Source organism: Octopus bimaculoides, chromosome 10 (assembly GCF_046866305.1).
Source record: "Octopus bimaculoides isolate indiv1 chromosome 10, ASM4686630v1, whole genome shotgun sequence".
In the NCBI taxonomy this organism is placed as follows: Eukaryota; Metazoa; Mollusca; class Cephalopoda; order Octopoda; family Octopodidae; genus Octopus; species Octopus bimaculoides.
The window spans coordinates 36,817,705-36,838,175 of NC_142937.1; the positions used below are offsets into that span (position 1 = coordinate 36,817,705).

At 36.6% G+C, this 20,471-nt stretch overlaps 1 protein-coding gene and 1 long non-coding RNA gene across 7 annotated transcripts in view; one reads left to right on the top strand and one right to left on the bottom strand.

The window, feature by feature from the left end:
- LOC149133530 (uncharacterized) overlaps positions 1 to 20,471 on the top strand; it is a 73,527-nt gene that overhangs the window by 28,614 nt on the left and 24,442 nt on the right. For 2 of the 3 annotated variants that reach the window (XR_016243391.1, XR_016243390.1), the window contains exon 2: positions 3,785 to 3,922. This is a non-coding gene — a long non-coding RNA (uncharacterized LOC149133530). Of the gene's footprint in view, positions 1 to 3,784; positions 3,923 to 9,989; positions 10,126 to 20,471 lie in introns of those variants that run through there. The other variant, XR_016243392.1, reaches the window with a different exon arrangement.
- The window catches only part of LOC106879963 (uncharacterized), a 170,051-nt gene continuing 154,749 nt past the window's right edge, over positions 5,170 to 20,471 (bottom strand). For 3 of the 4 annotated variants that reach the window (XM_052971132.2, XM_052971131.2, XM_052971130.2), the window contains exon 8: positions 5,170 to 6,223. In XM_052971132.2, coding sequence (XP_052827092.1) covers positions 5,585 to 6,223 — 639 coding nt within the window. In that variant the 3' untranslated portion in view covers positions 5,170 to 5,584. The remainder of the gene's footprint in view (positions 6,224 to 20,471) is intronic. The other variant, XM_052971129.2, reaches the window with a different exon arrangement.

Here is a 20,471-nt window from a genome sequence, read left to right on the forward strand (position 1 = left end):
TGTGGAGGGGGCGGATCACACACACAGAAATTATCATCATCATCATCATCATCATCGTTTAATGTCCACAAATATATATCAGGTCATCCCATAAATTCAGTCTCTATGCCGAATCGCTAAGTTACAGGGACGTAAACACACCAGCATCAGTTGTCAAGTGATGTTGGGGGACAAACACAGACACACAAACATATACACACACATACACATATATATGATGGGCTTCTTTCAGTTTCCGTCTACTAAATCCACTCACAAGGCTTTGGTCGGCCCGAGCCTATAGTAGAAGACACTTGCCCAACGTGCCACGTAGTGGGACTGAGCCCGGAACCATTTGGTCCGTAAGCAAGCTACTTACCGCGCAGCCATTCCTACGCCTATATATATATATATATATATATATATATATATGTGTGTGTGTATGTATATGATTTGATGTCATGATAATTTACAAACTATTTCAGAACATGAGAAAAGTTTTTTTACTGGATCTCAAAGTACATATAAAGCTAGAAATAACAGCATGTAAATAATGGATTGAAAACTTTTTTTGCACTGGCACATACATGTGTGTGTGTGTATGTCTTGATAAATTTGTTAATGTGTTGCTAGTTGTTTTCACACTTGTATTGCTACTACTGCTGCTGTTGCAGGGACTTCTGAGAGTATTGTTTTATCATCGTTATTATCATTGTTTATTTACACCTTCGCCAACCAATTATCTAAATTGCATTTCTTAATGAAATCGCAATTTATTCAAATGACAAGCGTCCTACACCTCACAGACACCTGATGTAACAGCCAGATGGCAAAGCACTATATATAATATTTCATAGGCCTATGGGCATATGGCATAGTGGTTAAGAGCGCAGGCTACTAACCCCAAGATTCCGAGTTCGATTCCAGGCAGTGACCTCAATAATAATAATAACAATAACAACATCGAAAAATACTTTAGGAATAGGAACCCAGGTTCGAAATTTCCCCAAGACACCTGATGAAGGCTGGAGAGTACATCAGCTGAAATGTTATGTTAACAACAAACAAGATGACATATATCCGTCAAATGTAAATAATGTAAATAATTCACTTGTTCCTATAATTATAACCTTTGTACTTATTTTTAATAGAGAGAAGGATGAGTGGCAAAGTGGTCAGCTGAATTGAATGATATTTGGGGTTGTCTTCTGAGGGTGAGAAAAAAATGAAATTATTTTTTAGAGATTGTGTGGTGGATGCTAAAACATAAAATTTTAAATAAAATAAGTTACATACATACATACATACGGATGTTGTTGTTGGCACTCCGTCGCTTACGGCGTCGAGGGTTCCAGTTGATTCGATCAACGGAACAGCCTGCTCATGAAATTAACGTGCAAGTGGCTGAGCACTCCACAGACACGTGTACCCTTAACGTAGTTCTTGGGGATATTCAGCGTGACACAGTGTGACAAGGCTGACCTTTTGAATTACAGGCACAACAGAAACAGGAAGTAAGAGTAAGAGAAAGTTGTGGTGGAAGAGTACAGCAGGGTTCGCCACCATACCCTGCCGGAGCCTCATGGACCTTTAGGTGTTTTCACTCAATAAACACTCACAACGTCCGGTCTGGGAATTGAAACCGCGATCCTATGACCGCGAGTCCGCTGCCCTAACCACTGGGCCATTGTGCCTCCACACATATGGATGTAGACAGTTGCATTCAGAAGGGCCAATCACTTAAAGTGGATAGAACTTGAGGAAAAAGTAGACTCAGGAAGACATGGGACGAAGTACTGAAGGCTGATTGTAAGACATTGAGCCTTACAAAGATGATGACAAAGGACCGAGATATCTGGCACACTGCTGTACTCAAGAAGACCCATCTGTTACAGTAGAATTGATACTGGTGCAGATGCCCCATTAGCAGCACCCAGTACACTGTGGAGTGGTTGGCATTAGGAAGGGCATCCAGCCATAGAAACCATGCCAAAGCACTTGGCCTTACCAGCTCTGGTCAATCTGTCAAACCCATGCCAGCATGGAAAACAGGTGATGATGATATATATATCTGAGAACACAATGTAGTAGGGAGATACGGTTAAAATTTGTATTATAACATCATAAATTACATTACCTATACACAGGTTTCGATAGCATTTATGAGAATGTCATGCAGTAATTGTTATATATACACACATAGACACAGATATATATATGTGTGAATAAATATATATTTGCATTTCTAACATAGCTAGATTTGCATAAATAATCGTATATATTATACACACACACACACTCACATATGTATGTAGTCAATGAATGAAACATGGAAATGTCCCATGAGATAACTTGTAAATATTCAATAATTTTCTTTATGTGATATTTAATTCCTGTAGACATAAAATGATAGCACCAGCTAGTTGCTCAGTCATTGCGCACTCCCAATGTTTAAATGACTTGCTTAGATGAACTAAGATTATATTACCCAGATTCATATATGTCTACATGTTATATAAATTCTGACATGTATTTCATTGCATAAACTGCTACTTCCTCAGTAGATCGCATTAAAGGTATAGTTCCCTTTCCAACACACTTATTTCTCAATGATAATGAATTCAGATAACCTATAAAGTTATTGTAGTGACAACCTGTTAAGTTGTTGCACACAGATTTTGATTAACCCTTTCTATACTAACCTGGCTGAAACTGCTTCTGGCTCTGTAGTACAAATGTCTCGTTATCATCAGTTTTGAATTAAAATCTTCCACCAAACCTTAGTCACAATTTATGTTCCAAACACTGGCTTAATGATAACTAAGTTATTTTACTAAATTCTTTGTTATATTTCAAATTAATTGAAAGAAACACAGAGCATCTCAAAATAAATAGAGTAACGAAAGAGTTAAATATCTAACAATTTTTTTTATTAAATACTAGCAGAGGCACCCGGCGTTGCTCGGGAATGAAATTGTTGCTTATATACTTAAAGAAAAAAAGGCAAAATATGCTGTATAGACATTTGAGGACATTCTGTAGATGGACTCTCAGATGGATGATGGCTGGGTGCCTCTCATGAATGGGGAAAATTGAAGATGTGCCAAAAAGCCTCATTGGTACTTGGAAACTTTTACGAAAATTAAAATGGGGATTAAATGAAAGAAATGATTTACGTGAATATTCTCACAAGAGTAATTGAAATAAATGGCGATTGTGGAGCCCCCCACGCACGCGCGCATACACACGTGTCTTTGTAAATATGTTTGTAAGAGACAGTGTGTGTGTGTGAGACAGAGTGAGAGAGCGGTGTGTATGTAGTATTTACTCTCTCTCTCTCATACACACACTCACACACAAAATAGAGTGAAGCTTTTTGCCGTTGTTACGTCAATACCGGAAGTTGACATTGAGGAACCTTTTTAAAGAAGTGAATCTTAAATATAAAGTAATATTATTTATTTTTAATTAAAAAAATCAAATGAAGAGCCTAAGATTTATCCGAGGTCAAATTATTCATGCATGACAAGTATGGAAGCATTTGGTGAAGTCGATTACACACACATCTCTGTTTTATATATAGTATAGATATAACAATTTTTATCTTTTACTTTTTCCACTCATTGGACAGTGACCATATTGGTGCCCCAGTATGGTCACAGTCCAGTGTGAACAGATCAACCCCAGTACTTATTTTTTAAGCCAGGTACTTACTGCATCAGTCTCTTTAGCTGAACCACTAAGTTATGTGAACATAGGCAACCGACACTGATTGTTTCTCTCTCTCTCTCTAAATATATTTCAGGAGTTTCCTGGTAGCTTTTTGGAGCACACAAGATGGCAGCACAGCTGGAAGTCGATAGCCAATAGCGAAGGGAGATAATCCCCAATTGTTACCTTTGAGTAGTGAGGTATTTCCTCCTCCATATGCAGAGTTGAAAAGGTGAGAATTTAGGCTATTTTTAGAATACTAACACCACATGTATGAACTGTTTTGGCTGGACTTGTATTTAGTTCAGATGGGCTCCAAAACGCTGCTAATAGCAACCAGAAGAAGTAGAAACATATGTAGGTGCAGAAATAGAAAGTGATTCACAACGGCTTAGAACTAGATATATAAATCTCAGTTCTTATTATTAATTTATGTGTGTGTATACACATACAAGCAATATAGCATTACACAATAAACGCCTGGGCCTCTTGGATGCAGAGTGGCTGAATTCCTTTCAAGTGTTGTGCCTCATGGAGGCAATGACCAAGACCTTTGGCATTATGTTGTGCTTGAGAAGAAGACCCATCAAGCCTAGCAAAATCACATTTGTGGCAGATACCGGTGCCACGTAAATGGCACTCATGCTGGTGGCACGTAAAAGCACCCATTACACTCTTGGAGTGGTTGGCATTAGGAAGGGCATTCAGCTGTAGAAAACCATGTCAAATCAGACTGGAGCCTGGCGCAGCCTTCCAGGACGCCAGCATTGGACAACACACATTAAATGATGATGATGATGATGATGATATATATCTGTATGACAAAAGTGTCTGGCAGACTTGTTGCCACACCAGGCAAAATGTTTAAAAACATTTCTCCCTGCACTTTACATTCTGAGTTCAATATTCTGCCAAGATAAGCTTTGCCTTTCATCCCACCTGGGTCAATAAAATAAGTACCAGTCAAGTACTAGAATTAATGTAATTGAATTTCCCCCTTCCCTTTCCTGAAATTGCTGGCCTTGTGTCAAAACTGGAAAGAATATGTGACAAAAATACATTCCTGACATAGAAATTATTTCATCTCTCTAATGATTCTGTCGCTCCATAGAGCTTCCACTGCCGTTAGTACAGATTCATTGTTAAAAGCTTGACTCTTTCGAATTTTCTTTTACCATTCTTCAAATAATATCTGTTAGTTCCAGTTGGGTTAATTCAGAGGACATTGTGTAAAAATAGTTAATAGAACACAGGGAGTTTATCTTGTATGTCAGCATATAAAGAGAATGCAAGTGAGAAATATCAAGCAACTTTTTGAAGCAAATGACCAGATTTAGGAAAGAGAGAAAAATAAAAGGAAAAAGAACACGCAAAACACATCAATTAAAAAACTATAATTTATTTTTTTTCATATAACATGAGTATCTAAAAACATACATACATACACATATATATATATATATATATATATAATATTATATTAATGTTTGTTTTTATATTCAGCTATAATAAAAACAATTTTACATTAATCTGAAGAGTTACTCTACAATTTTGTAGATACAAATTAATCATTCTTAAAGAAGAATGTTCTTGACAATGACTTCAAAGTTACTGACTGAAACTTTGAGGTCACTGTCAATAACATTCTTGTTTAAGAATAATATATATATATTTTTATATACACATATGGTGTATATGTATAGACCAATTTACACAGACTCGTATATGCATATGTATGTAAAACTACAGCACTAACGTACACGTATGAATCATATTGACCTACACACACATCCACAATTAACATCACGGCAATAAAGAAAGAAAGGGAACAAAGCTACCATGACAACATATATATATATGTATGTATGTGTGTGTGTGTGACACTTGCCTGATGTTATGGGTTACACTGAGATGCTGCTTGTAGCATTGCTTTGATAGCCCGTGCTCGCATGCCAAGTTCCAAAATTTCCATTTCTGTTTGTACAATTACATTTTGCGATGATTCTGTGCCTGATGGTAATGACTTCTGGACAGAAGATGCAAATGTACTCTTTGTAGGTGCAGCTTTTACAGTCGTGAAAGTCTGTCCGATTGTTACTGTTGGTGCAGCATGGAGCTGGTGGCATGCAAGTGAAGAGGGCTTAGTTTTGTAGTTGCAGATACAATAAGTCTGTTTGCAATTGTGGCAGAAATTTGTGCTGACACCACCGAAGCTAAGTGCTGATGCAGTGGTGTCATTTCTGCCATAGTACGGTGTCCTGGTCATTATCAATGCTTCATTCGCTTTGGTATGATGCTGAAAAATATCTAGTTGTTTGGTGGACAAAGCCTGTTGATATGCTAACAGCTGCGGTGAGACATGTGCACGAACTGGATGTGGCCGATAATGAAGATCCCCGAATCCACCGGGAGGCCAGTTTGGGTTAGTATAGATCTGTTGTCTGTTCAGAAGTTTCTGATCTGAAGGGATATAATTACTTGAGTAACTTGCAGAAGATGCTAGGTTTGAGTGGTAACTACCTTTGGTAATAACCTGAAAAATACAATACAAAGAAACATGAACCACATGATGGAATACACTCCAGATATATGCATCTGAGATGGTGGGGAGGTCAATAAACTTCTATTTTACATATTTCATTGATGAAACAACTGAAAACTCTGTTAACTGTTTCAACATTGTATAACAGTTTGCATTCTATAACAGCGTTTCTAACAAGTATAAAAAGAAGCAGAATAACGTTTCCTATGCTAAAGGAAAAAAGAGATTTATTGAGCTTTGAAATAATATAAATGTTATTGAATCCCAATTTACTATTTTACTTGTTTCAGTCATTTGACTGCGGCCATGCTGGAGCACAGCCTTTAGTTGAGCAAATCGACCCCAGGACTTATTCTTTGTAAGCCTAGTACTTATTCTATCGGTCTCTTTTGCCGAACCGCTAAGTTACGGAGACGTAAACACACCAGCATTGGTTGTCAAGCGATGGTGGGGACACACACACACACACATATGTATGTATGTATGTATGTATATACATACATACATACGACAAGCTTCTTTCAGTTTCCGTCTACCAAATCCACTCACAAGGCTTTAGTTGGCCCGAGGCTGTAGTAGAAGACACTTGCTCAAGGTGCCACACAGTGGGACTGAACCCAGAACCATGTGGTTGGTAAGCAAGCTACTTACCACACAGCCACTCCTATGCCTATATTACAAAGAAACGGAAAAAGAAAAAAAATAGGGGAGAAATAAGGCAGTAGAAGGGGTAGGGGACAATAGGCCACACACTCTAGAACAAATGGCACACTCAGCTGTGCCCCAAGGTCATGATGGTGATGGCCAACAAGGAAACTGGTGGCATTGAATCAAGGAAGACCTGGGGTCTCAAGAGTGACTGGTGCAAACTGATATGCATTTATTTTTTTTTCTTCTGTGTTACAGGCTGTTATAACTGGGTTTGAAACCAGAGAATGCATCACTGCAAGTCATATCCCAGACTAAGCATCTGTCTTCCTTGAATAGAAAGGGTTATTCTGTTGGGGCACTTACAGCCCTTTCAGTCGAAACCTACTATTCCACTTGAGACAGGAATCGAACAGCATCAAGGCCCTGTCTACTTGTGTCATTCAGAGCAGTATGTCAGGAGGGTCAGCTCATGCTATGATTGCAGGACAATGGATGCAGGTCAAATTCATCGACTACTGCTCCACAAAGGCAAATGTGCAGCTCTCACAAATGGAGATTAAGGTGTTGCGCCACTCTAGAAGGTACCAGTAGGTGAGGAGGGCACCAAATTGAGCCAGGAGCCACAGTTTGGCTGTGAAGCACAACAGAAGAAGGTGAGACAGTGCTAGTCTAATGATGTCTCAATCTGCTCAAAGGCAGATTGCATTTGATGTCATCTCAGTTACATTGGACATCTGTATACTGGGGAATGGCAAGCCCTTCGGCAGTCTAATCAGTTAGGGCTAACTCCAGTTCCTGGACCACATCTAGCTCAGCCATCCTGTAGAGTATCTTGCTGATATGGGTGTGGCTGGAGGAGACTGAGGAAAAGTAAGCCAGCCGAGGTTTTATACCTATATGTAGTTGTTAATGGAGATTATGGTTAGAGTATTTGTGATCAAGTGAGTGAAGATGAACAAGGGTGTGTGTGAATGCATATATGCCCTAGCACTCCATCAGTTACGATGACAAGGGTTCCAGTTGATCTAATCAATGGAACAGCATGCTTGTGAAATTAATGTGCAAGTGGCTGAATATACCCTTAACATGGGTCTCAGGGTTTTCAATGTGACACAATGTGACAAGGCTGGCCCTTTTAAATACAGGTACTACTCAATTTTACAAGCTGAGTAGATTGGGGTGGGGGAATGGGAAATAAAGTGTCTTGCTCAAGGACATAACATGCCACCAGAAATCAAAAACCACTGTATGTATGTATGCTTAAACACACAGCATGGCTAGGCATGGGAGTATGGTAAGAAGTTTCGATTCCCAACCACATGGTTTCAAGTTCAGTCCCACTGTGTAGCACCTTGGACAAGTCTTCTACTATAACCCCAGGTCATGGATTTAACAGGTGGAAACTAAAAGAAGCTCATGTATCTATCTATCTGCTCATGTGCACACGTTTCTGTCTTCTTGACATTGCATCATAGTTCTGAGTGTCACGGTCATGCAAGTGGCATCCCTCATAACCAATCTTTCATCAAAACATGCCTACACTATGATATACAAATGAAAAAAGCACTCACTATAGTGTAAAGTATAATTACATTTAGCTGACTGCTACTTGAAGTTTCATGCTGACACAATCAATTATATGGCATGATGTTCCATTTTTTCAAGATGATACTGGAATCCCAGTATTCTAATTACAAATATATCCCCTATTCTGTTGGGTAACTCAGACTGTGTACCTCGTTTGTAAGGAATAGTAATTTGCAGTTGAAAATAGTCTTCTGAAGAAGCAACTGTTTCACTGGATGACAGAAGTCTAGAAGTGAAAATAATTATTCCTTGATGTGAGAGTTTCAGCCAATAAACTTTTCAGCCCACTCTCATAACACTGTTCCATGCACAAAGTCAATATTAGACTCCAATTTGGGCACAAGGCCTGCAGTTTTTGAGGTGGGGTAGAAGTTGATTACACCAACCCCAATACGTGACTGGTACTTATTTCATTGACCCTGAACGGATGAAAACCAAAGTTGACCTTAGAGGAATTTGAGCTCAGAATGTAAAGGTGGACAAAATACTGCTAAGCATTTTGTCCTGTATGTTAATGATTCTGCCAGCTCACTGCCTTACACAAAGTTAATAGTGTAAATGTTTGTTATTTTGCTAAATCCTCTAGAATTTTTGATTATTTTGAAAAATGATTCAAAATACATAGACAGAGCTTTTAATTAGTAATGCTGTCATGAAATGATTAAGGTTAGATGCACAGTGTACTAAGACAGATTAACAGTGAAGGCGAGACAGACTATTCAGCTTCAATTGAGTAGAAAACACAGAATGTAAGAAATATAGTGTAGAAACATACAATATGTGCGTGTGTATGTGTGTGTGAGTGGAGAGAGAGAGAGTGGAGACTGAGAGAAATCAGAAGCAAGAGAGGAGTAGTGATGTGAATGGGATAGGGATAGAGAGAGAGAGAGTGAAAGAGAGGCGAAGGATGGATTGAGAAATAATCAGAAGAAATAATTGGAAGATTAAAGAGTGAATTTTAAGTGACAGCAGGTGTGTGTGCCGTAAGCAGTGGCCATCACTTACAGAATGAAAGGGTGAATCAAAGAATTAAGTGTTCTAAATGGAACTTAGGCTGTATTTCTCTGTGCAATTCATTTAATTCAGCTGAATTGTCTGATTCTATCACTAAATGTCTTCTTTATCTTTTAGTGGTGTTCTGGGTTGGGGATGTCGAGGGAGTGGGGCGACAGGGGAGATGCGGAGAGGTGGAGTGTGTGTGTGTGTGTGGTGGGTATTCTTGAATCTTTAAAACAATTTCTAACATCTTTCGTTTTTAAGTTTTCCATTCTTTCTGTTAATGATCTGAAGAAACTGTGAGGTGAGGAGTGAACACAGAAAGGTAAAAGATGAGAAATACCAAACATTGCAAAAAAAAAAAGAAGTAAAAAAATTAATCAAAGAAATAACAATGATGTCCCAAAGAATGTAAGAACTTGTTAAACAAATAATTTACCTAATTAAAAAAAAGCAACAACTTCAAAACAACATTTAAATAGTAAACCAAAAATTGTCCATAATTGATGCCATTGTGTTGCAGGGTCGGAAATGACTGCAGAAACTTCCTGCAATTATTCCAAGTTAAAGGATTGGCAGCAATGCAGCTGAGAAAGGAAATGAGGCATATTATTTGCCAAGACTTTATAGCTGGGTAGTGGTGTGGGTATTGGAGATCAGGGTAGATGTTTTACTTCAATGAAACCTCCCCGTCCACTGATCAGCCCTGTAACCTGAGGGAATGGAACTGCCATATTCCGTTGCTTTCTTTCACACTAATTCGCACCCGAGCTGAGCTGACAGGAATGGTTTGCCAGCAGAGAATGGGTAACACAAACAAGGATTTTTTTTTTTAAATTTCAGGTTAGCCAATTAAATGAAATTTTGATTAGAAGGTAGTATTACGGTATATTGTTTTAGTGGGCCCCTAACCACCTACAAAACACAATGTCTTTTTCAACCTGGTTCAATGAAAAACAACAAGAACAAGATAAAAAGACAGCTAGTTTAATCATACATAGATGCATGTATGTATGTGTGTGTGTGTGGCGGCAGCATGTGGCTTAGTGGTTAGGATGTTGTACTCATGATCATAAGATTGTGATTTTCATTCCTAGGCCGAGCAATGCATTGTGCTCCTCAGCAAAACACTTCCTTTCACATTGCTCCAGTTCAAAAATGAGTAAGTCTACAATGGACCAACATCCTGTCCGGTGGGAGAATATATACCCTAAAGAATCCAGGAAAACAGCCTTATGAGCCTGTCTTGGAAAAGACCTTTGATCTTTTACACACACACACAGACACACATAGAGAGAGAGAAATAAAAATATTTATAAAGTATCAATCCTATATGAGGGTTGATTCCTCCCTTTTTTTAAGACTTTCTCTCTCACTTTTCTGTAAGAGATCAGCTGTGAGTCAGATCCTGAGAAGCCTACAATACCCAAGGTATGCTGTATGTCACCATGACTCCAGTAAGGTGCCAAGGGCTCGTGGCATAATACACAGACAAGTGTATGTTTTTTATATATATATATATATACATGTATATACATATATATGGTTTTAGGAAAGGCATCCAGCCATAGAAACCAAACCAGACTGGAGCCTGGTACAGCTCTCCAACTCACCAGTTCCAATCGAACCATGTAACCCAGGGGTTTTCAAACTTTTTGACTTGCGGACCCCTTTATATTTCAGGTTTTACCTTAGAGACCCCCTTATAAATGCTTATGAAATTTATACATAAGTATTTGCTTAAAATAACATATTTTTACATTTATTTATTTAAGAGTATCTAACAAATAGGTTTATTGTCAATTAAAAGATTTCCATTAAAAAACATATATAAAATCAAATTGCCCATAAAAAGTATTTGCTGTCCACGGACCCCCTGTCTTGTCCTTGCGGACCCCCTGTGGTCCGCGGACCACAATTTGAAAACCCCTGATCTAACCCATGTCAGCATGGAAAATGGATGCTAAACGATGATGGTATTTATATATAATCATTTTCTTCATCAACTTTTAACATTCATTCTTCTACACTTGCATAGATCAACTGGAATTTGTTAAGACAGGTTCTATGTGACCAGGTGCCCTTCCTGTCACCAATCCTCACTTATTTCCAGGCAAGGCACTATTTCCTCACGGTCAGACATGCTTTTCATGGAAGTCTAAAAATGAACAACATCGCTTATATGATGACAACGCCCATCATATATCATACAACCATGTCATGTCAAATCAAAGGTACACACCAACACACTAATACATACTCACATACATAAATATACATATACACACACGTACAGAATGGGTTTCTTTCCATTTACAAATACAAAATTCACTCGTGTGATTTTGGTTGGCCAAGGGCTTTAGGCTGTGCTCTTAACTGAACAGCATATATACCAGCACATAATTCATTGTTTTGTACACAGTATAAGTAATATGTTGCTTCACTAAAATCAATAAAATGAACAAAAATGAATAGAAAGTAAAACAGTATTGCAATAAATAAAACGTTTAATAGAAGAAAATACTTATTAAATTTTTACCTGCTTTTATATCTATATACAATATACCCCAGACAGGAAATTTTGACAATCAAAACAATGCCAGTGAATGCAATATTTTTTGTGAATTTAGCAATTTCATAATTGGGGTGCTTGCAATATCCTCTTGATGCAGTCAAGCAACTTTGATCAGAGAAAAATCTTTGTCTGAAGGATCCCCAACTCAACTGAGAGCAACAGACAACTGTCTGTGTGTGTGAACACTCTTGAAGGAAGAAATAAATGCCATATTTTGATAAGCTTTACCATTCACTTTTGTTTATTGATTTGGTGAATGCAAGTCTAATAGAGACAGATGACATTTCTTATTTTTCTATAAAAAGTAATGTATTATGGAAAGAAATTACAATAAAGTTGAGTAGACAGACGTTCATGAATTCTAATTCATATTTTTCGTTCACTTCTAGTAATAAGCTACTTCATTCAAATTTTCAATAATGTTAGCTAAATAAGTGAACTAAATGTTTTTTTAATGACGGCGATGGGAAATGGAAAACAGTTCAGTAAGAGACAGACATAAAGACAGTCAGAAACAAATATCATTATTCTCATATAAGTATATATATATATATATACATATATATATATATATATATATATATATATATATATATATATATATATATATATATATATATATATATATATATATATATATATATATATATATATATATATATATCATCATCATCATTTAACGTCCACCTTCCATGCTAGCATGAGTGGGACAATATATCATCATCCAGCGTTTTAAATCTGGGTTTTGTCCCCGTTGACAGGGATGGCTGGATCTACCTCAATCCCATAGCAACTGAGGTAGGCAGGTGCAGCCCACCCCAACCTCATTATCATGAGGCTTTTATGGAGCTGGATTTTCTATGGGGAGCATGCCCTTGCTTACCACCAACATCAGTTTCTAGACATGAGTGGTCCCAAGACCAAGGCCTCTACCATGATTTTTAAGAAATGTGGTGGAAGACTAGCTCAGAAAGGCAGGGATGCTACTCCCTGAGACTCTTTTCAGAGCCACCCCCTACACAAACTAGAAGTTGTTTGACAGACTTCACAATCATTCTAATATGAAAGTTGTGTAAGTATATATATATATATATATATATATATATATATATTTGATAAACCATCTCTTCTTGATATAGATAATAATAATAATAATAACAATAATAATAATCATAGATGTTATAACAAGCCTAATAACTTAATTAGTAGTGATGATGGACCAAATAAAAAGCAACCCTATATACCTAAGAATTTAACTAATAAGAAAAATAATAAAGTACATTTTAATAGCAGACTACATGCTAACCTGTGTTAGTAAATAGTAATGGCGAAGCAAATGATATAAATAAAAAGTATTCCAGAACAAAAAGAACTACCAATCATAATGATAATATTGTTCTGGGAAATAATAGTAATCAGAGTATACCCTATATTCACTCACACAATAAATTTAAGAGGAAAAATAAAAACTCTATCTGGTTAAATATCCTTTTCAACTGTGCAATATCCACGAATATTTACAAAAAATTTATGAATATTTTACATAAAAAATTTCCCTTCTTCCCACAGATATAGTAGAATTTTTTCTTGTCATACAGTCCGAATTTCTTACTCTACCCTTCCTAATGTAGGTACAATCATAGCTAGGTTAAACAAAAAGAGCATTAGGTTAGCTAGAATCAATGAAGTTAAGAATAGTGGATATGGTTATATGAATACAAATAATAATCTAACAGATGCCAATAGTAATATTGCTAATAATTATATAAATAGAAGTGGAAATAACAGTGACAATGGAAATTATGAGGATAATAATAATATGCTTAGTCCTGCCAACCATAATTTTAACCAACAAATAGAATGCAGCAGTATTGATGTTGAGAGTTTAATTGAAGTTGATGATGGGCTCAACTCCAATGAAAATAATGGAAATCAGGGATCTAGTTCATATAATATCAATATGCCTAATGTTGGAGGAATAATTCTAACTGATAGCACATCAGGAAACGAGTTAAATAATGATAGAAATGATAAACATATACATAATAGAAGAATTGATGAATTGATAAATAATATTAGTGTAAATAATTGTAATAATAATAATAGAGATAGTAGAAATAATATAGGTGGGGTTGATAGCTCCACTAGGTGCAAATGCAGAAATAAGTCCCATTGTTCGTTATTAGGCAGATGTTGCACCTGTAACGTAGTTTACAAATGCATTATAAGTACGATAACCGAGAATTATATTTACGTAGGATTTACCATTAATCTGAAACAGAGAATATATACCCATAGGTCTTCTTTTAGACTAAGACATAAGGCAAATAGTACGACATTAGCAAATAAAATTTGGGAGTTAAAAGATAATGGTATTAGTTTTAGCCTTAAATGGGAAATTATAAGAAAAGCTCAACCTTATAGAAATAGTAGATATGGATGTGAATTATGTTCTATGGAAATATATGAAATTTTTAAACTTACAAATAATCCTAATCTAATCAATAATAGATTAGACCTTAGGGTATCGTGTGTACACTGCTCTACTCGCACTTTTAAATTTTTTAAAAAGTAGTTAAAATGATCAAAATATGGTATTTCAATTTCTACCATGTTCATCTTGGGCTACTAATTAGCACATATTTTAAATTGGAAATTGAACCTTTATAACATATATTTCTGATCTCTCACCTTAACATACAATCTTCTTGTGATAACTAAGATTTCCACTTTATTCCATGAAAGGTATTTTTTCACACTACTTCTGCTACTACTGTTGGTTCTTAATATGTATCTTAACCTACGTAGCTTATAAGAATAGGAAGTTTTTATAAGTTCTTAATGTTTTTAATTAGTTCCCAAAATTTTAATTTTATTTTATTTTATTCAATGCTTGACTCTAAAAGGATCCTTATTATTATTACATTATTTCAGGGCTTGTAGTGGTAGTGTCGTGTTTATTCTATGTTTTGACTTAAATAAATCTAATCCTTATTCTATCAATATTCTGTAATTAGCCCATGTTAGTCTTAAAACAAGTTCATGACTAGTATAATTAAACTAGTAATCAATTATCATGTTTCTATATTGGATGTCCTTGTTAATTCCAACAATTTTTTTTTTGTCCCTTAAACATTAATAGACCCATTATTATAAACTATATAAATCCTATACTAATTCTTTACATTATAAAAAATAAAGCTTATCTTTTATGTGTCTTTTAAATAGCATTATTATATATATTAGCTTAAATTAAAAAATTTTTTTTAATAAATCAAAATAGTTTTCTGAGCCCAATATATATAATATTCTTAAACTTTACACCTTATCTATAGCCTTTAAATTCAAAATTGACACTACTTCAGGGTTTTTGTATAAACTAGTTACATTTTTATTATTAACATACTTCTTATTATTAACATATTAATAAAGCTAATATTGATATCTATAAATTTCCCATACTTAGTATATGTAAAACAATACTGATGCTTTATTCAGACTAAAGAAAAAGCCCTGTTGACCTAAATGCTTAAGGTTTAATTCCCCTAAAATAGTGTTGCCACTCTGACCAGAGAAACTTTTATAACCATATCCATGTATAATGCTTACGCCTTTCCTTTCCTTAGAAGTGGTTGCCCCTTATACTATAACCACTAGATAAGAGATAATAAAATCAGAGACAATTAGAATTCTACCTAGAACTAATTACTAGCCTGCTGGCCTTGGCTATGTCAAGATGGATTTTTATGTATTCTTCTTCCCACTTGGATTATAATATGTCTATTCTACTGTAATTTTTCTACATTTTTGTGCAGCTGAAGATTGCTCTATATATTGCATTTAATGTAATGCTCGCATTACTTAAATAAATGGAGTAGCATGAAACGTGCGCACAGCAGTCATCTTTAAAATCCGTGTTCCTTATTTTGATTTATATATATATATATATATATATATATATATACACATTTTCATTTTATCCAGTTTCAGCTACACAATTTTACTTCAGGAATTAACATTTGGTGCATAAGAGAGTTTGATGCAGCTGCTCTCATCTGCGCCTACTGCCGTGAAGTTGGTTCATCTGGGACACCTGACAGGAAGAGGTCCAGCCTTGTCTTGAAGACACCTACATCTACCGCATGCAGGTCTCTCAGGTCCTTCGGGAGGATATTGAAGAGCTGTGGACCTTTGAAGCCCAGGCTATTGCAGTATCTTGTCCTACATCTTGATGGCAAATTTGGAGTCCTTGGCACTATGCAATGGCGTCCAGTTCTTTTATTTGTTTAACTTTCGATGCCAAAGTTTGGGACAATACCTTCGAGGATCTTCCAGATGTATATTATGGCATATCTTTCTCGTCTACGCTCTAAGGAATAGAGTCTTAATCTCTTGAGTCTTTCCCAATAGCTTATATTCGTATAGCTTCGTTGGATTGCCTCAAGTTCTGAGATTAATTTGACACTGGTTGGTGACCATAGCTGAGAGCAATAGTCAAAGTGGCTTAGAATAAGTGTTTTCCAGAGCACCATCATGGTTTCCTGATCTCTTGTTCTAAAAGTCCTTAGAATCCATCCGGTCAGTCGCCGGCATTTCATTGACAATTTAGCAACATGAACATGAAAGGATGCATTATTACTCATGTAAATGCCCAGGTCTCGCACTGTCTCTGCCTCTGGGATTGCAGGTCCAGTGTATTTCATGGGTTCTGCATTTAGTCTTGCATGCTGATAGCATAGGGCTTGAAACTTTTCAGCATTAAACTGCATGTTATTCTTTTCAGCACACTTGTATATTTCATCCAGCTCACATTGCAGGTGCATAGTGTCTTCAGGGTTCTGTATTACCTGTGAGACTTTTGTGTCATCTGCATAACTTGTGACCGTGGCTCTCTGTGTGGCTGAGGGCATGTCTGAGAGGGCCATTATGAACAGTAATGGTCCCAAAACAGTGCCTTGCGGAACACCGCTCACTATTTGTGTGTCATTGGAGGTGGCCCCATTGGCTACTACCACTTGACTTCTATCCTTCAGAAAGTCATGAAGCCATTCTCTCAATTTTCCAACTATGCCGAGATCACGCAGTTTGTGACATATCATTCCATGATCAACTTTATCAAAGGCCTTTGCAAAGTCGAGATATATCACTTCCACATTTGAGTGGTTAAGTAGCTGTTTCAGCACCCAGTCATAGTGTTGTAAGAGCTGAGTTAGGCAGCTTCTTCCTGGTCGGAAACCATGTTGGGTGTCCGGCAGCAAGTCATTTTCTTCAAGGAAGGCGATTAGTTTTCTTCTGACTATTCGTTCCATGACCTTGCTGGTGTGTGAGATAGGTCTGTAGTTCTTGGCCTCCGCTCTGCTACCTCCTTTATGAATAGGGCATATTTTCCCCTCTTTCAGTTTTCTTGGGAGTTTGCCTCTGAAAGAGGGACTGCAGTGGTCTTGCTAGGACTCGTTTACATACCTTTACAAGGATTGCTGGGAATCCATCAGGGCCAGTAGCTGAGTTTGGGTTCAATTCATCTATAGCCCTTATTACATCGTCTTCCTTTATATCGATGTAATCAATCATCATTGCCTCTGCTTTTATATTTGCAGTGGTAAAAAAGTCAGTTGGATTGCTGACTTGAAAGTGCCCTAGGGGTGGAGTGAAAACACTTTTGAATTGATCATTTAGTATTTCACTTATCCTCCTTGGGTTTCCTGTTAGTGCACCATATATATATATTTATTTATATATACATATATATATTTATTTATATATACATATATATATTTATATATACATATATATTTATATATATATATATATTTATTTATACATTTATTTATATATATTTATATATATATATATATTATTTATATATATATTTATATGTTGATATGTTTACTTATATATATATATATATATATATATATTTATATATTTGTTTATATATATATATTTATTTATATATTTATATATATATTTATTTATATAATTATTTATATGTATATATGTATTTATTTATATATATATTTATATACATATTTATGTATATATTTATCTATTATATTTATTTATTTATATATTTATTTATATATTTATATATATATATATATATATATACACATATATATTTATATATATATATATATATTTATTTATATATATATTCATATTTATTTATGGGTTTCAGCCAAGTGGCTGCGGTCATGCTGGAGCACCACCGTGATTTTCCGTCTTTATGCTGTGCTCTCTTCACGTTCCTTGCATGGCTCTTCTCCCCCACCTGATATGGTCCAATCAAGAGTTTTGATATCGCTACCCTAAACTGCGTCTCATTTCGAGCCATTGGTTCGTCTGGTATCGTGGAGAGGAAAGCGTCGAGTTTTGTCTTGAAGACCTCCGCATCCATGTCTTGCAGGTCTCTCAAATGTTTTGGCAAGGCATTGAAGAGCTGAGGTCCTCTGAAACCGAGGCTGCTGCAGTATCTCGTTCTTATGTGAGATGCAGTGGACGGCACCTTTGGCACCATGCAGTGGCGATCCGTGCGGGCATTCCTATAGTACTTTATGCCAAAGTTTGGCACCAGTCCTTCCAGTATTTTCCATATGTATATTATTACATATCTCTCCCGCCTGCGCTCCTGGGAGTAGAGACCTAGTGCCTTCAGTCGCTCCCTGTAGTTCATCTGTTGGACTGTGGCAATCTTTTTTGTATAGTGCTGCTGAATTGCCTCGAGTTCTGCTGTTCGCTTAACACTGTGTGGTGACCACAACTGAGAGCAATAGTCTAGGCGGCTCAGAACAAATGTCTTCCATAGAGTCAACATGACATTTTGATCCCTTGTACGGAATGTCCTCAGTATCCACCCTGCCAGTTGTCTGCACTTTGCTGTCAACTTGACAATGTGCATGTGAAATGATGCATCACTACACATGTTGATGCCCAGATCTCTTACTGTTTGTGGTTCTGGGATTGCAGTACCTCCAGGTCCTGTGTATGCCAGTTGGGAGGTACTTGTGGTCTTGTAGTGCAATACTTGAAATTTTTTTGCATTGAACTGCATATTATTTTGCTCTGCCCACTCATATATTGCATTTAGGTCATTCTGCAAGCTTACAATATCATCAGGATTCTTTATTGCCTGAGATATCTTTGTGTCATCAGCATAGATAGTGACAGTGACAGTGACAGTGACCGTGGGCATGTCCAGAAGGGCCACTATGAACAGTAGTGGCCCCAGAACAGTTCCTTGTGGAACACCACTCAATATTTGTGTTTCCCTAAATAGTTCTCCATTGGCTGCAACTGTCTGACTTCTACCATTCAGGAAGTCATGCAGCCACTCTCCTAATTCACCAGCTATGCCAAGGTTTCGCAGCTTGTGACATATCAAGCCATGATCAACTTTGTCAAAGGCTTTTGCAAAGTCGAGATATATCACATCAGCATTTGAATGGTCAAGTAGCTGCTTCAGGACCCAGTCATAATGCTGCAAGAGCTGCGTGAGGCAGCTTCTACCTGGACGGAAACCATGCTGGGTTTCATTCAGCAAGTCATTTTCTTCTAAGAACGCAATCAATCTCCTTCTGACAATTCGTTCCATGACTTTGCTAATATGTGAAGTCAGAGAGATGGGACATATGGTGCCTTCCTTCAGCTTTTCGGGAAGTTTACCATTTGCGAGGAAACTCTGGAAGAGTATCCGGAGTGGTCCTGCTAATTCTTGTTTACACGACTTTAAGAGGACAGCTGGGAAACCATCGGGGCCAGTTGCCGAGTTTGAGCTCATTTCATTTATGGCAGCTATCACATCTTCCTCTTCAATGTCGATGTAGGTAATGGATGCAGTCTTTTTCTGCTGAGTGCTATTGTCAAAGAAATCAGCTGGGTTCTTTATCTGCATGTGACTCAGAGGAGAAGTGAAGACACTCTTGAATTGTGTACTGAGCACTTCACTTATCCACGTGGGATCTGCAGTCAGTGAGCCATTAGGCAGGAATAGGGGTCCTATCTTATACTGTACTGTAGCAGTCTCTTTTGCAAATCTATAGAAAGCCTTGAGGTTTGTTTTTATGCTTTCTACTGCTCTCTTCTTCTTCTCTGCTCTCTCCTTTTCATGGGAGAGTTTAATTTTGTTTTCTATTTCTAACAGTGTTCATTTTAATTTAGCTCTTTTCCTATCCTCCAGTTCTCTATTTAACTGATTTGAGACCTTTGTTCTGTGTCTCATAAGGATTTTCCTGTCTCTAGGAATTCTATTGGCATGTTTGCTGGTCTTTCTATATGGCACGTATTTGGTGCATATGACTTAGTTTGAGGTCATTGTCTTGTATAGAAAGGCTGTCATATGTTTATATATATTTATATAGATATATATATTTATTTATATATATTTATTTATATTACAGTTCTATATTTAAGAGATGAGGAATTATTTACATT